This window comes from Bos indicus, chromosome 8, assembly GCF_029378745.1.
Source record: "Bos indicus isolate NIAB-ARS_2022 breed Sahiwal x Tharparkar chromosome 8, NIAB-ARS_B.indTharparkar_mat_pri_1.0, whole genome shotgun sequence".
Lineage (NCBI taxonomy): Eukaryota > Metazoa > Chordata > Mammalia > Artiodactyla > Bovidae > Bos > Bos indicus.
In genome coordinates, this window is record NC_091767.1 from 112,123,293 (window position 1) to 112,148,637 (window position 25,345).

Sequence of the window (25,345 nt, forward strand, 5' to 3'; positions counted from 1 at the left end):
CGGCGAGAGGAGGGGCCGGACCCGGCTGTCAGCAAGCCAGGGACTCAGAGACTCGCTTTCCTGAAAACGGGGACCCCCAGCAGGCTGAGTTTGCCACCTGAAGTCTTGGGGACCCGTTCTGACTCGGGAAACGGTCGAAGGAGGGAGCGAGGAGCAGGGGGAGCGGTTCAAGCTTGGACTCGGGCTCTGAGCACCGGAGCTGCGTGCAGGCCGGAGCTTCGGAGAGTTTGCCTGAGGAGTGCGGGGGGCGCCGCTGCCTGACACGCGAGGGCTCAGGGAGACGTGGGCCAGGAGCCTCTCCTGGACCCCACTGGTGACAGCTGTCAGGGCCTGGGGTGAGGGTGATCCCACAGGAGATCTGGGACCCCAAGGGCGATCCCGGAGGAGATCTGGGACCCCGAGTCCTCAGCGGACGCCACGTGGACGATCAGAGGGGGTCAGCGTGACACAGCCTCGGAGGCTGGCCCTGACGTGGCTGTGCCCTTGCCACGGCCAGCCGTGTCCGGGGGCAGTGGGTCCTTGAGCTCTCATGACACTTGCAGAGCCCGAAGTCCGTGCGGTGCCCGCTGGCGGGTGAAGCATCCCTCCCACTGAGCCCTCAAGGGTTTCCAGCTCAGTGGTGCCCACTCTGCATCCTCACCAGCAGCTCAGAAGAGCTTGGGCTGAGCAAACGCATCAGGCAGTGACGGAGCCCCGGGGCTTTGAGCCTTCACGCCTGCCCGGGGCTCTGAGGGTCTGTCAGAAGCTCAGCCCCACAGCCCTGCCCCAAGGGGTCGGGGGGCAGACCGAGGCCACCGTTCTCCAGGAAAGAGAGGGAAGAAGGGGCAGCTTTATTCTTTCTTTTGTGCATTTAAGTCACTTTAAGGGATGCTGGAGACGTCGGTGGACGTCGAGAGGGTCTCGGGCTTTTCTGGTTTATTAAACACTCTGATGACCTGTTTTATATTGTGCATCAAGAGCGCTGATATTTGATGAGTTATAAACAAAAACCTATACGGCTTTCCTGACGTGCCCCAGTCACTGCTGACAGACAGTCTAGGAAAGGGGGCCATTTGGGAGGTTCACGTGGACTCTTGGTGAAGAAACGTGACCACGGCCCCGGGCCCTCCACCGCCAGTTCACATGCGCGCTGGGACGTGGTCTGTGCCGGGGACCTGCTCCGCCCCCTGCCACACACGCGCTCCTCCTGTCCACGGTGACGTGGCCGCCTGCAGGTGTGGTCCTGCCTGGGTCACTGGGGGGCTCTCCCTGCTGCCACCCACAGGCCACATGGGCAGGGCCAGCCTGGACACGTCAGTGGTCTCGTCTAGGCTGAGGCTGGTGGTCCGTGCCTGGGCTCTGGCTGGGAAAGCCCTCGTGCCCACTCCGCTGGTGGGACCCCAGGTGTGGACTCGGCCCGAGGTTGAGGGGCTGGCAGGGTTCGCCCTGACACCCGCTCTGCAGTGTGGGCTCCAGGGCTCTTTTTCTCCTGCTGTGTTTAGCCTTCCAGCCCCCGAGGAGTCTGGAATTCACCCTGACTGACGGGCGCTCAGAGCCCCGTTTCTGCAGAGATGGGTCCCCAGCGGAGCCTGGCGGCTGGGTTAGAGGCGGGTGTGGCAGCTGCGTCCTTCCACTGCAGATCCAAGGCTGGGCTGGGGTGGGTGCTCCTGGGGGCCAGCGGGGGGTGAGCCTGGGGAGGGTGGGGTGGGGCAGGGGTCAGCCGTGTCCTCCGAGGCCGGGCGGGAGTGGGTGCTCCAGGGGGCCAGCGGGAGGGGACCTTTGGAGGGTGGAGCGGGGCGGGGGTCAGCTGTGAGGTCGGCTTCTCTGGGGAGAGCAGAGTGCATCATCCACAGAGGTGTTGCTGGACGGACCCGGGCCCAGCTCCCGGGATCACACATCCTCTGTGACCTCAGCGCCCAGGTGCCCACAAGGGTGCCTGGACCAGTGCCCTCGACCTTTCAGATGTGGAGGAGGATGCTCTGTTCACGCTGAGGAGAAAGACCCAGGTGCCCACAGGGGTGCCTGGACCAGTGCCCTCGACCTTTCAGATGCGGAAGAGGATGCTCTGTCCAGGCTGAGGAGAAAGGCCCAGGCCTGGACCAGTGCCCTCGACCTTTCAGATGCGGAGGAGGATGCTCTGTCCAGGCTGAGGAGAAAGGCCCAGAAAGGCTCTGCGAGGGCGGCGTTTGCATCACCTCTATCGCTCACAATTTCTGCCACAAGGACATGAGATTAGAAAGCAACTCTGTTTAAAATTCTGTTAAAGATAAAAGGCTTAGTCGTTAGTGACTGACTTGCTGGGACATGAAGAGAGTTGACGTGGAGGGCATATTCGGTTCTCGCCGATGAAAATCCTGACTAAACTCAAACCTGCAATGAAGCATCCTTAGCTTCACTGCAGCGTGAAGTACGTTTACTTTCTCACTCAGGCTGCTGGAGGAGGCCGCACACTGTAACTGCACGATTCTTCTCAGTCGCTGCAAAGTCTAGTGTTTCTCGATGTTATGTACAAGTGCGTGTGTTTTCTGTAAGCCAGGAGCTCCCCCCACCCACCGACCTGCAATAACTTTGCAAAATGAGTTTTCTGAATGTAGAAGCTTAACAAGGATGAAGGTTGAATGCTGTGGAAAGGACACAAATCAGAGCCCAGGAGTCCAGGCTAAAAGGGCTCTGTGGGGAAAAGCCCTGCGCTCCGGGCTTGTGATTCCTTGTGGCAAAAACGGGGCAGCTTCCTGGGGAAGCAGTAATAGTCTCCTGGTTGAGAGAATTTGCAGAAGCCACGGGCTGAGCAAACGTGGACGCGTGTTTCCCAGGCCAGCGCCTGGAGGAAGGATGGGGCGTTGCAGACGTGTGGCCGCGTGCTCCTCCCGGAGCGTCCACCGCGCGCCCCTCCCGGAGCGTCCACCGCGCGCTCCTCCCGGAGCGTCCACCGCGCGCCCCTCCCGGAGCGTCCACCGCGTGCTCCTCCCGGGACGTCCTGACGAGGCCGTGGCTTCCTTGCTGTTTCCACACGAGGAAGCCGAGGCTCAGAGACGCCGACGTTCCTGCCGACAGCCGGACGCCCCACGCGTGCTGATCTGAACGAGACTGTCACAAGGACGGCCGTCTCCTCCCCGGACCCGCCCCGTCCAGTCGGCCCCTGCTCACCCTGGCTCACCCCAAGCCATCATCTGTGGGCCCAGACCCCTCACAGGCTCATCCTCCTGGGCCCCGCATCCGGCTTCCCAGGCATCCTCATCGTGCATCCCTGTGGTCCTTCCAGCCCCAGGGACACCTCACCGCATGGCCTGGCTTGACCACGCGACATAACGTGGCTGCTCCCACCCCTGTGAGACATATTTACGTCACGTTATTCTCCGAGTGATTATCACCATCTCATCTGTGAGCGCTGGCCTCTTTTCTGTCTCATGGTGGAGTAACAAGGCCACGGTTCCTCGCATCACCAGGTCAGAGGTGCAGTAAGATGCAGTCCTTACTTATCTCTGACTGTTTAACCCATTATAATGCACATGGATTATTTCATAATGGATAGTGAGTTAAAATGTGCATTCCGTTTAATTCAATTTAATGACAAATACCCAATACTTTGTGTGCTAAAATATTTGTACATAAAATAAACTCACAATTTTTGATGTATTTTGTGATGTATTTTCTATGACAAAAGTGAATTTTATCATCCCAGGCGGACAAGAAATTAAGTCTTCCCTTTAAATTATGCCGGGCTGATTTTATCCCGGTTTAGCCTGTTGGGAGCCTCACAGTTTCCACTGTATGTTTCCACCAATCCTCTCTTTCTGATTGACTTCCCCGGGCTTCCAGTGGGTGCCCAGTGTGCCCTCTGCCCCACGGCGGGTCTGCAGGGCAGCCAAATTGGCCGGTGTCCATTTGTCCAAGGCGGCCAGAGGGGCGGAAAGGCCTCCTGAGAGGGGCACCCTGTGTGCACGGCCCCGTGTCCAGAAGGGACACGGTTACAGAGAGAAAAGGCTTTTCCGAGTGAAATCGAGTTGGCTGTCGGCAACGCTGCATCTTCATATCGTTTTCCTTTTGAAATATTCGTGGTATATGGGCCCCCCAGGTGGTTCAGTGGTAAGAAGTCTGCCTGCAGTGCAGGAAGCTGGGTTTGATCCTTGGTCAGGAAGATCCCCCGGAGGAGGAAAGGACAACCCACGCCAGTGTTCTAGCCTGGAGAGTCCCAGGGACAGAGGAGCCTGGCGGGCTGCAGCCCATGGGGTTGCAAACAGTCGGACTTGACTGAGCACACACACACGTTAGTGTGCGTATGTGAATCCCAAAGCCCCAGCGCGTCCCTCCCTGCAGCCTTTCCCCTCTGGTGACCGTGAGTCTGTTTTCTGCATCTGTGAGTCGGTTTCTGCCCTGTGACTGAGTTCATTTGACTTAAATTCAGGATCCCACATGTAAGGATGTCACCTGCTGCTTGTCTTCTCTGACTCTGAGCTCCGTGTGACCACCTGTAGTTAATGTGGAGCATAGGGACTGCATCCGACGTCCTGGGGTAGATTAACGAAATTCAAAGGAAAACTTTTCATTCTCGGGGGAAATGTGGTGAGCTCTTGGCATTTCCTCTCGTGTGCTTTCTGAAAATAAATGGTGGGTTTCAGCCGTGTGGGGTGCAGCGTGAGCTGCTGGTGCCTCCACGCGGTCTGAGAAACGTGGGTGATGGAGTGTTTCAACGGGGAGTTGAGTTTTCTCAACCACAGCTCTGCCTGAGGGGAGGCCGCATCCCCTGTCAGAGTGAACAAGGCTGACTCGTCTCTGGAAACTAGTGACATATTTTATTGGTATCACAGCTATAGGATCATTATAAAATCACACAAAGTGCCAATATTGTGCAGCAAATGGTCATTTCTTAAGAAAATAATTTAATTTTCAGCACTCCACAGAAGCCCCGCTCAGCTGCTGTACATGTACCTTCTGGCGATGCTCTGAGTGTCCATGAACGCGGGGTCCACGGACGCCACCCTCGCAGCCATGAAGGAGTGGATGCAGTGCAGGACCGCCGTCAGATCCTGAAACTCCAGCTCCTGCCAGAAAAGCGCAATGTGCTTACACACTGAGCGTGGAGCGGCACAGCAGAGCACTCGCAGGCGCTGCACTCTCAGCACCACCAGCGTGGACTCGAGAACACACACTCACAAAGCAAGAAGGGCTGCAGCATGGACGTGCGGGTCTCGGGGGTTTTGTGCACAGACATCCCGACTGATGGGTCGATTCCCGATTTCTGGTAACTAACGTGGGATGGCACTCAGGTCCTCCGTGTGGAACCCGGAGTCCATCTGTGCTGGGTCCTCAGCCTCTACAAAGCCTGGAGCTCAGGGTGGTCCCTGCCTGGATGTCACACAGCCGGGCTCACCGAGTCACAATTAGGAGATGGAGTCTGGCTTCACCTGCACGTGTGTGAACATACATGCACACATGTGCCCCTCCACAGGTGTGCGCGTCTCCACGTGTACGTGTGCCTGTGTGTGCAGTGCACGCTGTGCTGCAGGCATCCATGCACATGCGTGCACACACGTGACTGCGTGTGTCTGTGGCTTCTGCGGCCAGGCAGCTCCAGCAGGGAGCTGGCAGCCGGGCACCCGAGTGTCGGGCTCAGGCCCTGCTCTAACTCAGCCGCCCAGGTAGTCTCCTCTGCAATTCATTTATCCTAAGGACCTAGATTTTTATTAAACTGCTTTAACATTTCATTGTGGCTGAAATACTGAGTTTAAATATGATCTGCAGCTTAGTCTAATTACCAACTTCTGATGTTTTAACACCTTGATCTTTTCCTTAATTAGGTAAAACTCTCAGGGAGCTGGGCGGGTCTGCACTGAGCTGTCAGACTACAAAGAACGAGGTTCCTGAACTTGAGGACACGCTCCTCCTCTCACGAGCCCCACTCTCAGGAGCTCTGCGTCTCTCACAAGGGTGACACTTTCAATCAACGTCTGAGTGTGAACGTCGCCTGCGCGGCCTCCGTAAACCTCCTCTGGAAATCACACTTCTTCACGGAGCCGCCCGCGTTACCCTCTCACGGCACACATGGCAGATGTTCGTCAGAAACTGTCAGGAGACAACAGGAGGCCTTCTGACGAGCGGCGGCCGTCCGGGCTCTTAGCGTCCCCCGAGTGCAGTCTAATGGCCCGACGCCTGAGGGGGGTTCTAAAGTCCACCATAATTTAGAAGAAGAGCGTCCACCCAGCTGTGGCAATTCACACTTGTTGTTCAGTCACTCAGTCGTGTCCACTTCTTTGCAACCCTGTGGACTGAAGCACATCAGGCCTCTGTCTTTCACCAACTCCCGGAGTTTGCTCAGACTCATGTCCATTGAGTTGGTGATGCCATCCAACCATCTCATCCTCTGTCATCCCCGTCTCCTCCTGCCTTCAATCTTTCTCAGCATCAGGACCTTTTCTAATCAGTCAGTTCTTCGCATCAGGTGGCCAAAGTACTGGAGTTTCAGCTTCAACATCAGGCTTTTCAATGAATATTCAGGACTGATTTCCTTTAAGATTGACCTGGTTTGATCTCCTTGCAGTCCAAGGGACTCTCAAGAGTCTCCTCCAGCACCACAGTTCAAAAGTGTGACTTCTTCAGCACTTAACCTTCTTTATGGTTCAAATCTCATATCTGTACATGATTACTGGAAAGACCATAGCTTTGACTAGACAGATCTTTGTTGACAAAGTGATGTCTCTGCTTTTTAATGTGCTGTCTAGGTTGGTCACAGCTTTTCTTCCAAGGAGCAAGCGTCATTTAATTTCATGGCTACAGTGACTGTCCACAGTGAATACAAACTGTATTTCAAAGGAAGCCTTAACCACTGTCCTTCCCAAAGGATTCAACGTGGAGACTGAGCAAAGCTGTACTTGAAATTGATGACTGTTAAATAAATGAATGAAACCTAATGTACATGAACATCCTGTGTAATTTTCCTCTGAAAACGTCCCAAACAAACACAACTCAAAGTGACACTCAGCAGGAACGACCGCGCACAGAGCAGGTTCCACGTCTCGTTCTCAGGGGACTCGGATCAGGGCACAGCCACTTTCTGGTTCTCATAACATGAAGGCTCGCACGTCTGGGGTGGAGACAGGCCCACCAGGGGTCATGTGTGGGTCTTCCACTTGGGGGCTTCGTGACCCAGGCGGTGCTGTGCTCCGAGCCGCAGAGTCGCTGGGGGCTGTGGTGTAAGCACTCCCATGGCACTGATGACGGGCTGGCAGAGTTCAGAAAATTCCCCGAGTGGCTCCCTGTGTGGGGAGGTGTGGCAACGTGGGCCAGGCCTGTGCGGCTAGGTGGAGGCAGCAGGGGTCCCCTGCACACCCTCAGCCGGCCTGCATCCAGCACCAGAAGCGGTAGGGGAAGGACAGCGTCCAGCCCCAGAGGCGGTGGGGGAAGGCCTGCGTCCAGCCCCAGAGGCGGTGGGGGAAGGCCTGCGTCCAGCCCCAGAGGTGGTGGGGGAAGGACAGTGTCCAGCACCAGAGGCGGTGGGGGAAGGCCTGCATCCAGCACCAGAGGCAGTGGAGAGGACAGCATCCGGTCAGCGCCCGGTCAGCTCTGGGCCTCTTCCACCCAGCGGCTGACAGAGCAGCCTCTGGGTGGCCGGGGCTGCGTCCCCAGGCCGGGTGATGCTGGCTCTGACCTGGATGCGGGTGGGTGCACCTTCCCTCTTTCCACATAACTGGTAAGTTATGTCCAGATCCTTTGAATTTACAGAGCAGTGTGTCCTTAATGTCACAGACAAGTCATCACATAATGCAATTTGTACAACTCTTCCCTTAAAAATCGACTTCTCCTGTATGTTTAACCACTGATTTCCTGCTAATATTCACTAAGAAACTGTACTTTTTGGTGGAATTAAGTGATGGGTTTCAATGACTACAGTTTTAGGATATTAAGGCCTCTAACAGGAGACACACCCTGGGTTCCCAGGACACCCTGGCTGACTCTGAGGAGGGTTCACACTTGCATTCTGGTGATTCCACAGGCCAGGGAACGGCACGCCCAGCCCCGGACACCCGGTTCACTCAGGCGAGGCTGTGCCATGGACGAGTCCCTACCTTCATCTCGATCTGCTTGGTGTCCAGACTCTGAAAGAGCAGCTTCACCCGAGCTTTCCCATCGTCAGAAGACCCCTTCAGCTGGGAGAACTTAAACCTCCAGAGCACACTCTGTAAAGGAAGGCAGTTCTTAGTGCTTTAGACACAGGAGTGTGTTTATTCAGTTAACATCATCCAGTGCTGTTAAATGACCTAAGTAAATGCAGACGCCTGCTGGGTTATCTGTGTGCAGAGACGCCTGCTCGGTTACCTGTGTCACACACACCGGCTGGGTTATCTGTGTACACAGACGCCTGCTGGGTTACCTGTGTCACACACGCCTGCTCCACATGCCTGCTCAGTTATCTGTGTGCACAGACGCCTACTCGGTCGCCTACTCGGTCACCTGTGTACACAGATGCCTGCTGGGTTATCTGTGTACACACACACCTGCTGGGTTACCAGTGTACACAGATGCCTGCTGGGTTATCTGTGTACACACACGCCTGCTGGGTTATCTGTGTACACACACGCCTGCTCGGTTACCTGTGTCACTGAGCAAACTGCTCTGAGAACATCACTTGGTGTTGGGTCAGCTTTGACCACGAAGAGGAAAAGCTCAGCGGTGGTAACTTTCTAGGAACCACCTACAGAATTATTATCTACATAGAATCATAAATGACTGCTAAAACAGTACAGTCAAGAAAGTGCGAACTCCCCGCCTATCACTTAAAGGATCCACAATGGTCCTTAAAAAGAGGTCCTTGTTATCTGCTGGGTACGGACGTTACGGTCACACTGACTCGCTCCTGTACGCTGAAGTGGTGTCAGCCCCGCCCGGCTCTGGACCTGTAAGGTGCTGGGACCCTGAGCTCTCAGACAGCGGGTCACCACGAGGGAGCCTGTGCAGAGGACGCGGCCGTCAGGGCTGGTGGTGCCGCAGCCGTGGACGGCGTCACAGCCCTGAAATGTAGCACATGCTCCGCCCACGGGCACCGCCCCTGGCTGCTCGGCACGTACCTTGGTCTTGCTGTCGAAACAGGTGAATCCAAGAGCAAAGTCCACGGTGAAGCACAGAGTGTCTCCTTGCCCACTGCATATGTAGGTTTTGGACTAGAAAAAGGGATCAATTGTGAGAAAACATCTTTTTAAAATGATGCTTAACATTAATCGGGTGGCTACAATATCCTCTGCAGAAGTAAATGGCAGCCACTCCAGTATCCTTGCCTGGAAAATCTCAGGGAAAGAGGAGCCTGGTGGGCTGCAGTCCGTGGGGTCCCAAGAGTCGGGCACGACTGAGCGACGGACACATACACTTACTCACCCTATTCTCCCCCATCAACACCTGCTTTTAGAAAACCAAAGCGCTCGGAGGTCCCTGGGACACAGCTCCCACGCGACGCTTCCCGCGCTGGTCCTCCGGCAGATGCAGAAGCCATACCGTCAGCAGAGGTGCTGGTCTTAGCAAAGCGGAGCCCGACGGCGTCCTCTGGAGACACCCTAACCCCAGACCATAACTCCCCGTGATGCCACCTGTCCCCACAACATGAATGAGCGTGCGCGCTTTGCTCCTACAAGCTGCCTTGGGACAGGCCAGCCTGCAAGTGCGTTCCAAGACACGAGACCCGGCTGCTCCTGGGACACGTTCCAGGGGGTCTGACCCAGAACAAGAGCAAAGGACAGACACAGCAGAGACTCCACTGAGCTCTGCGCCTGGGGCCGCGGGAGGGAGACTTCTGTGGGGGTGGGCGGGGCGATCCCGACAGGCTTGGGGTTTGCAAGGATCGGGTGATCAGTGCACACAGCTTCTAGCAGTGCCAGCTGAGTGTGAGCACCAGAGGAGTGGTCAGTGCTCCGGTGGCTGCTATTCTATCCAATTCTCAGCTAAGCGCACAGATCCTGGCACAGCGGTGGTGATGCCAGGCGCACCAAACCCACGAGGCAGGAGCTAAGGGTGAGCCCTCCAGCCCCCGGGGGACGGAGCGCCTTCCAGTTCTGTTTCAGGAGACAGTTCCTCCCGTCGTGACATTTCTGGGCTACATCTCCTGTGTCCTTACATAACACCTTTGGGGAATCGGGTCAACACTGAGGGATACTTGAGCCAACTTGCTGAGGAGGACGCTCCCTATGAAAGGATAAGGTGAGTTTCCCCAGGCATGCTTCTGCCCCCGCGGAAAAACAGCTCCTGGAAGACGATGCTATCCGGTGGTGGGGGGGCCCGGGGTGGGACCCCCTGTGCGAGGGTGCTGTGCCGTCTAGGGACACGCCGCTCCCTCTGAGGCGGGGCCGATAACTGGGAGGAAGCCGGGGTCAGACCCACCTGCTGACCCTGGAGCATCTCCAGGGAGGCGGGGGCAGCTGGAGGTCACCCGGGGTGTGGGTGGTGCGTCACCCGTGTGGACGCGGCTTCTGGTGTGGGGACACAGGGCCTGACGAGGGCCACTGTGGGGTCCTCCCTGGAGTCTGTGTGGGCTCAGCTCCCCCACCAGCCCTGGGACCCCAGGCTGAGCAGTCGATCACGAGGGGACTCGGGCCCAGCCCCAGAAGGCCAGCCCTGGGCCACACTCCATGCTAGCTGCATCAGGACGTGGCCTCACCACCAGCATCTAGCGACCTCCACACGGGAAGGGCCTGGCAGCCGGCAGGTCCAGGGACCAGCCCCCTGGCAGTGTGTCCCCCACAGTCAGCCCTGTCTGCACGAAGGCACCCATCCTCGCACAGGGGCCCTGCGGGAGCACACAGCTCCGGTGTCCAGGGGGCTGTGTGCCGCTGGAGCCTCGGGACACTCCAAGGCTGGGAAAAGTAACCGGCCCACCGAAGACTCTGACACAGACAAGTAGGCGAAATGAGGGAACAAAGGAATGTTTCCCCGCTGACGGAGTAAGATGATCCCGAGAAGAACTGAGCAAAGTGGAGATAAGAAATCTACCTAACAGAGTTCAAGGCAATGACCGGAAAGATGCTGAGAGAACTTGGGGAGGAGAACGAACGCAGGGAGAGGTTTAACGAAGAGTCAGGAAACATAAAGAAGGAGCAAAGAGAGCTGAGAAGTTAAAAATGCACCAGGAGGAATCAACAGCAGACTGGATGATACAGGAGCAGAGCAGGATGCTGGAAGACAGTAGTGGAATCATCCACGCTGAATAGAAAAAAAGAATGTTAAGATGAGGGCAGTTTAAGAGAGCTCTGGGACAACCTCAAGGTGATCATTTTTCACATGATAAGGTCTCAGGAGGGGACTGCTCCATCCACACACACCTCCATCTGTGGGATTTATCTCCTGTCCCGAGGAGGGAGAAACGACCCAAACACTCGAGCTGTGTTATGCTGCTCGTTGGGTCACTGAGTTTGAGGAAGGGCCATCAAGTGCTTGAAGAGATGCCAAGCGTCCAGTGACTGCTCAGTAAACATGGTTGATGAGCAGACTCCAGGGACCCAGCCGTGCCCTCAGTGAGGGGCTTCCCTTAGCTGGCATCCAGGCCCCTTCCTCACGCCGAACACTGGGGTGAACCGGATGAAAATGCCCACCTCGCTTCCCTCCATGACTTCCCACGGCGCCTCCCGACACGCTGGGCCCGGGGACCTGGGCAGGGTCCGCCCAGCTTCTACAGACGTGTGATTCCCAGAACGACCGCCATGCCGGCTCTGATTCAGGTCACTCAGAGGAGCAGGCCGCTTACCCGCGTCCTCTGCACGGCCCGGAAGGTGGCTCTCTGGAAGGACAGCTCCCAGGCGGCCAGCTCACTGCCCAGCTCCACACTGAACACGTGGCTCCCGCTGTGGCCCACGAGGACGCTGAAGCAGAAGGGCCCGTGGTCCCCGCCGTCGGGATCCTGGAGGCCCAGGGAGAGGCTGGCTTGTGCCCAGCAGTCGTCTGGGAGCCAGAGCTGAAACGGGTGGGGGTGACGCCAGTTAGAGGGGATGGCCCCCGGGACCCGCCTGGGCCCTGCTCCACAGGGGACCCCGCGTGGCAGAAGGCCCGCGACACCGCTGAGGGGGAGACAAGCCTGTAAGGTGACTTTGTGCGTCAGCTGTGTCCCGCTCCCGACACGCTGCAAGCGCCTTTCACCCACATTATCAGCAACCACACTTTCTGTTTCCACATCTAGCTTCCAGGACAAAGATAAAAGTCATGAAGTGTTTGTGCTGAATTCAATGAGGCCCCCCAGCTGCGCCCCCAGGCCGTGACCTCAGCCGGGGATGCACAGAAAGCTACGTGCAGGAAATAGGACATCGGGTCGTGAGCCAAGGAGAGCAAGCCTTCCAACACGGACCTTACTTCTCAGAAACTCTGTCCACACCTACCGGCCTTGAGTGTCGGGACCGACCACCAAAGAAGGAAGGAAGGACTCTTAGCAAGTGTTAATGTGGGGGAAACTGCAGCTGTGTTCTTTCCTACACTGGGTGTGGTTTAGGGGGTTGTGCATTTCAGTAGAATAAAAACAGGCTTTTGGGCCAGACAGATAACACTTGGGACCTTTCTGGCCAATTGCCAGCTGTTGACCTTGAGATTTTACTTCTCTCTGAGCCTCCCTCTCAAAGTGCAAGTCTTGGGCTAATTTAAGGGACGGCAGGAATGAGGCTGCGGCTCCTGCGTCCTCACCACGCGGCTCACGTTCCGTTTACACGGAGCGCGCCGGCCGTCAGGCAGGGTTGAGGGGGCATAGACTGAGCTGCACGTCCAACACGCAGCGAACAGGCTCCTGAGAGCGTCAGCGACCGCACAAGCAGCGTCACGCTTCCAGCCGCCCGCCCCGAGGCGCCCCCTGCCCAGGCCCTGTGAAGACAGAGACCACCTCACGTTCACTCTTGGGAAAACAGAACGCAAAGACTATTTAAAAATCACCTGACTGGAGAAGGAAATGGCGACCCACTCCAGTATTCTTGCTTGGGAAATCCCATGGACAGAGAAGCCTGGTGGGCTGCAGTCCACGGGGTCGCACAGAGTCAGACACGACTTAGTGGCTAAACAACAGAATAACAACGAAGACAGACAAGAGTCGCAAGGCCGTGGCACCAACGCCGCCTCAACTCCTGCCTTCTGTCTCTGCAGCGCTGCTGTTTGTGCTGCAGTCATTTTATCGTTTGAGTTGGATGTTGCATCTGTCCAAAACCCTTGTTTGGACTGTGTAAATGTGAAAAATACCAAACAATTGTCGAAAGAGAAGTTAATCTGCGATCCCAAGATGAAGATAATCTGGAAAATTAGTACATTCATCATGTAAAGTGAAATGTCTGACCGCCTTAAAAAAAAATTACCTGGATTTTTCCTGCTTCTATTTATTTGAAAATATTATAGCAGCAATATAGGAAATTTAAAAGATAATTCCATTATGACTGCCTTTTGTCAGCTAATTTGTTTTTATAGTCCCTCCAGGCAATGTCTCCAGACTCCAAATCACTGGTGGCTCAGACGGTAAAGTGTCTGCCTGCAACGCGGGAGACCGGGGTTCGATCCCTGGGTCGGGAAGACCCCTTGGAGAAGGAAATGGCAACCCACTCCAGTATTCTTGCCTGAAAAATTCCATGGGCGGAGAAGCCTGGTAGCCTACATACAGTCCATGGGGTCGCAAAGAGTTGGATACAACTGAGCAACTTCACTTTCTTTCTTCCCTACCTCTTTGTATACATAATTCTATAAATGTGCAATGTGATTTTAATGGAGTACTTAACATACACAGTTACACTGAAACTTTATTTCTCAATGGTTTTTGAACAATTCATCCAACGTTCACTAATTTAAAACATCACTGAATATCTCCATGTGCACAGCTATCTGACTTGTGACTTTCTCGAGTAGAGTCGGTTCCTAAGACTGAGCTCGTCTGATGGAGCGGTCAAGTCCAGGCGAGTCTTCACGCGAATGGACAAACCTCAGCTCTATGCGCAAGAACAAAGAGAAGAACTAAAAACAGCCTTTGCCCAACCCAAGAAATCCCCGGGAAGGACACGTAAGGGTTTCCAGATGTGACTACTTCCTGCAACTAAACCTGTTGAGCCCCACAAAAACTGACGTGACACTGATGCTGAGAAATGAGAGAGGTTACTGACCGTGCACAGCTCAGCCCCAGGTGCCTCCCGTGGCCCTTTTGGAGACAACAAGCCCAGTTCTTACGAAGAGCAATGTCTCATGATGACTAAAGACTGGGAGCAACTACAAAACTAAGGTCCCTGAGCTGCTGTGGAGACTGAGTAACGAGGCCCCCATGCCTTTCCCACGGCCTCAACCGCTGCCCCGGCCCCGTGCCCACTGCCCGCCACCTCCCCGGGTCTGCCACCCTCGGAGCAGCCTTCTGAGTCCTCTCTCTGCCCCTGGAGATGGAGATCTCGTTAAAGCCACCGCCAGCTCGATGGTGCCCTCCACGCCCCTGGAAGGCCCAGGAAGTCACCCTTCCTCCGAGCTCTGCATGTGGAACTCTCCCTCTGAGGAGTCCAACCAAACCGCAAAACCATCTCCACCCACGGAGACACCCCAGAGCCCCTTTCCCTTTGTGGGGGGTGGGGGTCAGGGCTGGAGGTGGGGCCCACCTGGCCCACGCTCGCCTCCTCACGCAGCTCAGGGGCCCCCTGCCCCTTGTTCTAGGGGAGCTGAGGTCAGTCTCTGCCCGCACTGAACATCGTCCTTGTCCAACTTGGACGGGTATGGTTTCTTCCAACGGGACCTGAGGAGAGTCATACGCCATTATTCACACGGGTCCAGTGAGCGGCAGTTGGAGAACCAGTCCCAGAAGGGAAACTAGAGAGCTTTCTGCAAGGCCAGTACTGGCAACAAACGACAAGTCGAAGGGCTGCTCACATTTCGATAGAGCCTTCCTCCCATCGGTACCAACTTTTCCATCTTTGACAGTCTAGGCACAAACATATCACTTCATGATTTTCACTTGCATTTCTTTTTTCATTTCTGTTTAAAAACTTTTTATTCTTGGAGTAAGGTTGATTTAGGGCTTCAGTGGTAAAGGTGGTAACGAACAGGCTCAGTGGTGAAGAATTCACCTGCTAATGCAGGAGGTGTGGGTTCGATCCCTGGGTTGGGAAGACCCCCTGGTGGAGGAAATGGCAACCCACTCCAGTATTTTTGCCTGGAAATGCCATGGACAGAGGAGCCTGGCGGGCTACAGTCCACGGGGTCGCAAAGAGTCAGACACACTGAGCTCACAAACACACACACACACACACACACACGCACCAGGTTGATTCACAATGCTGTATTAGTTTCAGTTGTGCAGCAAAGTGAAACAGTTATACAGATGTGTGTGTGCTCCGTTGCAAAGTCGTGTCCGACTCTTGGTGACCTCAGGCCTGCAGCCCTCCAGGCTTCCCTGTCCTTCGTTATTTCCCGGAGTTTGCTCAAATTCACGTCTACTGAGCTGGCTGTGCTCCCTAACCATCTCATCCTGTGCCTCCCCTTTCTCCTTTTAGCTTGTCTTTCCCAGCATCAGGGTCTTTCTCAATGAGTTAGCTCTTCGCCTCAGATGGCCAAAGTACTGGAGCTGCAGCTTCAGCACCAGCCCTTCCAATGAATATTCAGGGTTGATTTATACATGTATCTATTATTTTCCAGGTCATTTTCCCATTTAGGTTGTTACAGAAGATGAAGCAGAGTTCCCTGTGCTACACAATCCGTCCTTTGGTTATCAGAATGCAAACAGTCCACATTCTTTGCCCCAGAAATTCCACCTCTATACATTTTTCTTGGTTGTATACTTGCACACATGTAAAATGATTTATTACATTGTTTGTAATTTCAAAAAAGGGAACAAATCAAATATTCCTTGATAAGGGCTTGGTGAAATAAGGTATGATATATTCATGGAATTTAATACTAGTCAGTGGTATTAAAGAGGGGTCACCTCTTTGCGTATATTGAAGACCCGCAGGTTAAACTGCAGAGCAAAAAGTGATGTGAGGGTTAGCGCATACGCTTCCATTTTCAGAGGGAAGAAAGAATCGTGTATATAAAGTAAAACAGGGTGCAGCTATGCTTCGGGCCAAGGGAACCTGGGCCCCTCCGCCTCCGGCGAGGCTTCTGGAAGTTACTCCCGAGTCTGTGCTTCGGAGCCTCAGCTGGAAGGCGGGCACTATGAGGGTTCCCTCCTGGGGGGTGTGGGGGGACAGGACTAACTCAGGAGGGAGATGGAGCGCCCAGCAGAGCTCAGGCCCGGCGCTCAGCAAAGGGGAGACACCGTTACCAAACGCCTCTGCCGAACGGGTGAGTAACTTTAGTTCCACTGAGTAGTGCAGATGGGACGTTCTTACGTGGGGAGGGGATATTCAGGCAGGGGATGCCTCACTGCTGGGCAGTGCTTTTATTATCCACTATGGGGGCGGTTTATAATTTCAGTCACAATTGCAATCAAGTCTGATGGACTCAATTTTCTCATCTCTTTCATGGTGAGTGTGAAACACAGACACATAACTTTAAGAACTAGAAAAAGGAATTTATGGAGAGAAGAAAGTGTTGCAGAAACACACCACCACAACCACAAAATGTGATTTTTGGACTACATATGAACGACTATACTTTGAATGATTATGAAAATAAGTCATTAAAAAATTCTAAAGTGCTAGTTCTTAAAATAATCACTTATCTCAATTTTTGAAAGATGAATTAAATATTATAATTTTAAGTTCATATGTTCAGCATCAAGGATTAACGTCACGTGAGAAAGGGGGAGCTTTTGTAAGATCACTGTTTAAAGACTTCTAATCGGATGTCCACAATCTTGTCTCCTTTTTAAAGATGTCAGATGCTGTGCATTTTCGTGGTTGTTGCTCTTATTTGCCCTGAACTGAGTTTAACACTTTGGCTGTAATCATTCTCTTGGCTAACTGCATATTTCAGTTACTTCATAGCATATTTACTGATTAAACATTTTCTCAATCTTTCTGAAAAAATATTCTGGATAAAATAGAAGAGGCTCTATAGCTTATTAATGAAGCTCACATATAAAATACGATGGTTTTTGAAGGCATCCCAATACCAAATACGTGTCTTAGATGGACGCCGTGCTAAGTCGCTTGTCATGTCCAAGTCTTTGCGATCCCATGGACGGTAGCCCGCCAGGCTCCTGTGTCCATGGGGTGTTTCAGGCAAGAATCTTGGAGTGGGCTGCCATGCCCTCCCCCGGGGAGCTTCCCCCACTCTGGCAGGTGGGTCCTTTGCCCCGTGCGCCACCTGGGAAACTCTCTTAAGTGTATGGTGGTGGCGGCGGTGTAGTCGCTTGGTCGTGTCTGACTCTGTGCGACCCCAGGGGCTGTAGCCCGCCAGGCTCCTCTGTCCACGGGGTGCTCCAGGCAAGATTCCTGGAGTGGGTTGCCATTTCCTTCTCCACTTTTAAGTGTATGGAAAGCCATACAAACAAGTTGTAAATATAAAAAGGCCAGAATGAAATAATGCAGAGCCGACATAAAACAGACTTGCGAGTGCCTCCATGACGTCCTCGTGTGGAGTTTTGATGGGCGGTGGTGGGAGAGCCTGTATGTGCATGTCATTCGACTGTTCTGAAGTGGTAAATCTCTCTCCCTTTTCAACCACAAAGGGCCAGCTGTTAACATGGACACACGTGGTGTGCAAAGGATGCTCAAACTTACCTTGTGAACTTTAAACTTGTGAACTTTAAACAGAACCTCACAGAGGTGATAGGTTTTCTCTGCTCGGACCCAGTCCAAGGTGCTCACCTGAAAGAAATGCAAGACGGACATGTGAATCCTCGGCGTTTTCACCCGAATAAGGGGAGCTGTGCGAGGTGACGGGGCTGTTCATTACCCCACCGTGGGCCTCGCTGGACAAGGTACACAGACATCAGACGGTCACGCTGCACACTCTGCATGTGTTACACTATTCTCAATTGTACCTCATAAAACTGGGAAAAGGGTTTTAAAGTCTACGTGTAATTAGATACATGATGTTTTCAGTATGAGAATTTAAACATTTACAACAATAAGGTGAGTCAACATGTCTTTTCCTTAATTAAACCTTAGGAGCAGGACAGTTGGAAAACCAGACTACACGCCGTGGTGGACTCTGACGAGTAGCTGTGTGCTCCGCCCTGGAGTCTCGGCGTGAGGTGGCATGTTCACACACATTATGGAGTCAAGAGCCTGGTGATGGAGGAGCCTCCTTTATGTACATAATCGATTCAAGAGCCTGGTGATGGAGGAGCCTCCTTTACACACATAATCGATTCAAGAGCCTGGTGATGGAGGAGTTCCCCTTCACACACAGCTGGGCGCCACTTCAGGAGCTCGTTTTGGATGCTCTCACCTTACGTGAAGGACCAACTCTAGACTATATTTAGAGGATCCAGGCGGTACTGGGCTGCCCAAGTGCACGCCTCCTCACTCACTCTGCCATGGCCCTGCCCTGTCTGCTAAGGCCCTGCTCGCTGTGGGTCTGCAGTGGCCACCTGTGGTTGGAGGTGTCTCTTCTGTCCAATTTTTCCTGCTGACAGTCAGCCTCCTCTCCCCTGCGCCTGGGAAAGACCCCTGTCCACGCCCGGCTCCCGTGACCCTGGCAGGTGCGGGCTCAGCCCCCGTGGGGGCGCCCTTGGACGTGAGTCAGGCTGGGCACCTCACCCTCTGGGCCACAGTGACCGTTTCAAGGCGAACACGCCCCCACCAGGGAGGCACCTGAGGCCGAGAAGAGGCTCGGGCGTCTGGGTGGAACCGTTTCTTCCCTGGACTTGAAGAGCAGCGCTTCCGCCCTGAGAGCCTCTGGAAGCCGTGTGGGGACCCCGTGGCGGTGGTCACTCATCAGCTGGGACACGTGCCCACTGAGGCAGGATGAAGGGAAGGGGGCGGGGCCTCACGCTGCAAACCCCACAAAGTCTATGAGTCGATTCTCAAAGTGGGCCTCTTCCTTGCCCTGTGTCTTGACAATGCTCTATTTTACCTGAGCACATCTCACCTGAAACAGAATCGAAACTGTAGATGCTCAGATGTAATATCCTGAAACATTTAAGTACTACTGCGGAACACTTATGTACCCACAGAAGTGACATGGAATAATATTCTATACCAGGTACATAATTGTCTGATACGCCTTCAGCTTACACACCTTCTCCACTTATTTCTTTCCAGGTAAATATTTTTTAAGTGATATCTTTCCAATGACAACCTTAAAGCTACTTCCGATATTTCTTGCATATTCATAGGAACTGCTATGTAATGTGTATGTTAATGCTGTTATATGCTGTAAAATTGGTTGTGTAAGTGCTGTTTAACACATTTTAATGGTGTTTGGAAACATGAACAGTTGAAACATTATTTTTCAGATTCCAGTTTGCAAACAGAAATAACTGCCCACTTTAAGGAAGGACAGTCAAGTACACATGAGGGCCAGGAGAATCCAGCTTCTCCAGCGTTGATTAGCCCTCGGTTATGGGCTCACTACCCTCCCGGCTGGCTGCGTCCTCTCGTGGGCACCAGGGCACAGGGAACCCACGGCCGCCTCCGCCCCAGGCTGCCCCTTCCTTCGAGCCTTTCTCCCCCCTTCTCCCCAACTCCTTTCAGGGTCTCCCTCCTCTTGTCTTGGAGGAGCTCAGAAACCAGCCTGGAAGTCAGGACTTTCTCTTTCATTGTTCCTAAATTACTTGCCACAGACTCTCTGGGCCTTTTAAAAGTTCACTGCAACATTCTGACACAGAATGGTAGACAGCAGGCCCCACACGCGTGGCCGGGCGTCCTTGGCAGTGCCTGACGCCCCGCGGACAGAGGGGAAGAGGGGTGATCAGACAGCAGGCCGAGAGCTCATCACTGGGTGCCTTCGGGGCTCCGCTCTCCCGGAGGAATTTATTTGCTGTCCTTCCAACCCCCACCCCGCCCCGCAACAGAGCTATCCCTGTCATCCCAGCCCGGAGAGGTCTGGTGGCCCCGAGCCCCTCCCGAGGCTGCAGGCTGCTTCCAGCTACTCGGGGTCACCTCTCTGCTCATCACTTGCAAACAGGGGAGGAGCACCCGCTGCTCGTGAAGCAGCCCCTGGCCCTGAGCTGCGGCGCCTTCTCCGCTGCGCGTGAAGCAGCTCCTGGCCCTGTGCTGCGGCGTCTTCTCCAGGCAGCAGCTCTGCAACCTCGGATGCATTGTGCTGCGCAAGCTGCACTTCAGCCTGGGCGCGGACGCAGAGCCCACCAGCGGGGCCAGGACGCAGGTAAGACGCTGCGAGTCATCACCAGTCCCGTCACCAGCACGACCTCACTCCTCACGTCAGCACGCAGGACAGAAATAAATATAGCATGAAGAGCTTCACATACGGTCGCTTTAGATTTGGGCAAAGCAGAAATCATTACTGGCAATTTGCCTCTAGCTCCAGGATACAAGCACCCAAGGTCAGACAGAACATGTAAATATGTAAATCTGCTGCTAAGTCGCTTCAGTCGTGTCCGACTCTGTGCAACCCCATAGACAGCAGCCACCAGGCTCCCCCGTCCCTGGGATTCTCCAGGCAAGAACACTGGAGTGGGTTGCCATGTCCTTCTCCATGTAAATCTATACACGTGTGAATCTTCACTGGCCACGCTTTGTGTGCTGCTTTTAGTGAGAAGTTGCCGAGCACTAAGTGTAAAATTTCATCTGTGAAATGCAAATGCTTTGGAGTTTCAGAGACATTTTAGGTATATAAATGAAGCCTCTTCGTGTTCCGCTTGATCCTGTGACGCATTCTGCTAGCAGCTGAGCAGAGGGTGGGTGCGGCGTCTGCGTTCCCTCAGCCAGGAAATGGGAAGATTCCGTTTACAGCCCAAAGCTTCCACTCCTCAACTTACAACTTTTCCTTTCCCCTAAGGCCCTTTTCTCTAACATTTTGCTGAGTGAATATTTCCATTGCCTCATTAAATCTTTCAGCCCCCATTTTAAAATAGGCTTTCGTTATTTCGGATAGTCTGTGAAGATTATTTAAACATCTCACTGTAAACCAGCATAATGCCCTTATGTAGGAGCAACGTTTAATTTTTTTTTCTATTCATAAAGTGACTGTGTTTCTGGTTCCGCGGGTCAGTGGCTGAGCCTGAGCACTCCTGTGTGACCAGCAGCGCAGGCCTGAACGGACGGAAGCATCGCCAGTCTTCTTGGAGCCAAAGAGACGGACTGGCCTGGGCCCGACGCTGGCCCCAAAACACACATGGATTGAGTGCAAGGGATGGAGAAAAGACTCCACTGATCAAAAGAACGCAGAGGGGATATCACTGTCCTACAGAGCATACGTTACAATAAGGGAGCTATCACAGACAAAGGTTATTACATCAGGATTAACGCTCAGTTCTCAAAGCAGAGGTAGCCATCCTTAACACGGGTGCGCCTAACGACAGAGCCTCAGACCACGTGAGGCAGACACTCACAGCCGGTCATGGGAGAGCTTCCCCCCGGGGACCAGGAACCAGCCAGGTGCCCTGCTTATCACGTGTCTCATCTCCGACGTCAGCACACGCAGGGCGCTCATGCCCGCTGCAGGAGATGGCGCAGCTTCTCTAGATGGTGGGCAGGGTCAGCATGGAGGGCAGCTCCTGTGCAGGGGCAGCCGCCAACCCCCCACTGGATTCACGCAAACCTTACTTTACTGGTGAAAGCCGGGACACCTGACCTTGATGCAGAGGCAGCCAGGGCTTGGAGAGAGAACCAGACTGGCCGCACTGCCCTTTCCACCTCGGGGGTCAGCTGAGCATCTGCACCCCCTGAATCCAGAGTCAGGAAGGGGGGTGCGTCTGTGAAAAGACGCGGTGTACCCGCTGTTCCCAAACTACCTGTGGTGTAGAAGTTTTAAAAATAAAAAATAGTAGAGGACAAATCAAGATTTACTCTCAGATATCTAGACAATAATGCATGTTTTCAGCGATAAGCAAGGTTTTCTTTAATAGGCCTTTTCTTGGGGAGTCATTTTAGAGGGTGAAGATGATAAGGTTACAACACCGACTCAACGGACATGAGTCTGAGCAAGCTCTGGGAGATGGTGAAAGACAGGTGAGCCTGGGGGGCTGCGGTCCAAAAGCCACCTAGGGAAAGGGAGGAGCAGACTTAAAGCTGCTCCCAGTTCCAGGGAGGCCACGGCGGGGGCGACCCCACCCCTGGGGTACAGAGAGACGCCTCAGCCCCTCGGCCAGGCCCCGCTCAGAGCAGAACGCTGAGAGGATCTCAAGCTTCTGAGCACAGTATTCAGGCGGTAGCAGCTGGCTCCAGGTGAATACACCCCAGCGGCTGAGGTCAGCGATCGATTCGTATGATGTGATGTTTGTGACACGGATTGATGCCAAGAAAATTTGCCATGGGATTTCAAAATAAACAAGCAAAGCCTGGTGTTAACAGAAATGACACTAACCATCTGGAGATACTGGAGGAACCTGTGACCCCTGGGTTAGAATTTCTGTCTGTGAAACTGAAGCTGCCACGGGAAGTGGATGAAATCATCTTTCCCCAGAGCAAGTGTGGAAATTTGATTAACATTTAAAGCACTTCTCACAACTTAGAATGTTGTGTGTGGGAAAACTCATGCCCCGAGGGTCTTAATTAGCAGGAAAGGAAAAATTAGGAGGACTTTCCGGCGTGTGATCTGGGTATCTAGTCGCTTCTCCCCCCCACCCCGTTCTGTGGCAGGGGGTCCCTCCCTCAGGCAAACTGGGTGCTGGAGGGCTGACCCTGTCCTCCCCACCTCCCCTCAACTGTCCTGGGCCAGCGGGGGCCCCTCAGCCCAGAGCCCCAGAGTACTGATTCCGGATCTGCCAGCCATACCCCAGCTGCCTTCCGTGACATCGCGGGGCTGGAACTGAGGCCATCGGGGTTATCTGTGGTTATTCTTGTTTATTTTCCTAGCAACAATAAAGAACATCACTGCATTTGAGAAAAATTCAGTGATTATGCAAATCTGTAGATAACTCTCCAGCATTGGTAATTCACAGCCTTGGTTTTTGGATAATCCTTCAGTTTCAACACAGGGACCCCAGTTCTGCACAAGGTCAGCACTCAGCAACCTGGAGGGAATCCTCCTCCCTGGACACAACTTCTCTACCAGAAATTGTTGTTCAGTCGCTAAGTCGTGTCCCACTCTTTGCGGGTCCATGGACTGCAGCCTGCCAGGCTCATCTGTCTTTCACCACCTCCCAGAGTTTGCTCAGACTCATGGCCATTGAGTCGGTGATGCTATCTAATCATCTCATCCTCTAAAATTATTCCCCAAGAAAAAGCCTATTAAAGAAAACCTTGCTTACCACTGAAAACATGCACTGTTGTCTAGATGTCTGAGAGTAAAACTTGATTTGCCCTCTACTATTTTTTATTTTTAAAACTTTATTGAAGTATGATTGACAGATGTGCCATACACGGCTGATGAGTCTGAAGAAGAGGAGACACGTGAAACCAGCAGCCCCTGTTTGTCATAAACATATCCATCACCCCACAGCCGGAGACGACAGCGCTGTGCGGACATGAGGCGTGTGAACGGCGCGGCCACTGTGGAGCCAGCATGGGGGCTCCTCAAAGAAACGGAAGCAGAACTACCGTTCGAGCCAGTGATCCCACTCCTGGATATTTATGCAAAGGAAACAAATGCTGAGTCTCGAGAGCCCTGCGCCCCACGTCCCTCACCATTCACAGCAGCCAGGCCACAGACACGATTACAGCATCTGCTGACGGGTGGAGGGCAGATGGCAACAGAGAGCATCCACAGGGAGGGATACTCTTCGGCTAATTTTTAATGGCAGAAAAGCAACAATGCTGTAGGTGACTTGCATCTCAACTTTTAGATCCTGAAGCAATCAGGTTTTGCTGTTGGTCTGCAGCTCTGATGTGTGGACTCAAGAGTGAATCGGCTTTAAGCCATAAACCCGGAGGCAGGGCACACAGAGACGGGCTCAGTTTTGAGAAAGTGGTGCTGGTGAGAATTAGAAAATAAATTGCAAACTGTAGCCCTCAGGATTAAATTTCTATTGGGGGCCCTATTAAATCAGGCTGTTTGTTTTTAAAAACATGGAGGACATGAGTGAAAATGTCTTTTTGTGTTTCATCATTTGACCATGAAGTTAGAAATATCTGACGAGAAGGTCTTCTCCTGTTTTGTGGCTCCTTCGACCACATAAACGGTGGTCTGAGACCCCCACGCCTCTGCACCCCCACCTCCAAGCCGGCTGGGATCTTCAGCAGGAAAGCACTCTCATATCTCACTGGCTGCTTGAAAAGAAGAAAACTGTGGACGGCTGATTAATGAGTTTAGAGTGAGAAGGGCCCGGGGTCCACAGCAGAGTCCTTTCCACCAGTGGACGTGGGGCTGGAGGCAGGCCCGCCACCCACCCTCCTGACCACGTCCAAATGCTGGGCCTGGCGCTTCTTCAGTGACGGCCTCCTCAGCGTCCCTCCCAGCCCCGAGGGCCCACTTACCGGCGGAGAGATGAAGACATAGAGGGATGAGCCCCTCAGCGCCAGGAACCTGGGTCTGAAGGTCTGAGACGAGCCGGCACCTCCTAGTCTCTCGCTGACCCAGCCCATGTGGATGACCTGCGGAGCAAAACTTTCAGAATGAACTGCCAGGCCCCATTCAGAGCACAGGGCAGCCGGGTGGAGAGGGCAGACAGCAGGCCGCCCACCCCACAGTCCAACCCAGCCACGACCACCCTCCAATCCGGGCACACGGCACAAATGTGAGACACCCGGGTCCAGACAGCTGCACTGGGCCAGGCCCTGAACATGAGGTTCTGATGCACTGGGCCAGGCTCGAACACGAGATTCCGCTGCACTGGGCCAGGCCCTGAACATGACGAGGTTCTGATGCACTGGGCCAGGCCCTGAACATGAGGTTCTGATGCACTGGGCCAGGCTCGGAACACGGGCTTCGGCTGCACTGGGCCAGGCTTGGAACACGGGCTTCGGCTGCACTGGGCTAGGCCCGGAACACGGGCTTCGGCTGCACTGGGCCAGGCTCGGAACACGAGCTTCTGATGCACTGGGCCAGGCTCGAACACGAGATTCCGCTGCACTGGGCCAGGCCCGGAACACGGGCTTCGGCTGCACTGGGCCAGGCTCGGAACACGGGCTTCTGAGTTACTTAGTTTCGGCCAGTGTTGGATGTCTCAGCTATATCAGAGTTCTGCCTTCCACATATATTTAAACCAAGTTATTGAATCACATTCTATGAGAGATTAGGATTTCTAATCTGTCTCTGAGGTTGCAAAAGCAAGTAGTATATTTTTCATTTCTGTAGTAAACATTTCATTAAGACTCGTGGGAGAAATGACTGTTTCTTTGTAGCTCGACTTTCAACACTGAACATAACACGACAATATTAGATTCTAGTGACACAATGCGAACTGTCACAATTCAGAATATGATTAAACAAGTTAATGGAGACA

General features: G+C 53.7%; 1 protein-coding gene across 1 annotated transcript in view; it reads right to left on the reverse strand.

Annotated features, from left to right (window-relative positions):
• Nucleotides 1-4,838: 4,838 nt before the first annotated feature.
• SNTG2 (syntrophin gamma 2) overlaps nt 4,839-25,345 on the reverse strand; it is a 120,169-nt gene continuing 99,662 nt past the window's right edge. The window contains exons 12-17 of the mRNA XM_070795450.1: nt 24,378-24,494; nt 17,613-17,699; nt 11,702-11,908; nt 9,042-9,134; nt 8,043-8,153; nt 4,839-5,021 (exon numbers count right to left, since the gene is read on the reverse strand). Of these exons, the coding sequence (XP_070651551.1) occupies nt 4,890-5,021; nt 8,043-8,153; nt 9,042-9,134; nt 11,702-11,908; nt 17,613-17,699; nt 24,378-24,494 (747 nt within the window). The 3' untranslated portion in view covers nt 4,839-4,889. The remainder of the gene's footprint in view (nt 5,022-8,042; nt 8,154-9,041; nt 9,135-11,701; nt 11,909-17,612; nt 17,700-24,377; nt 24,495-25,345) is intronic.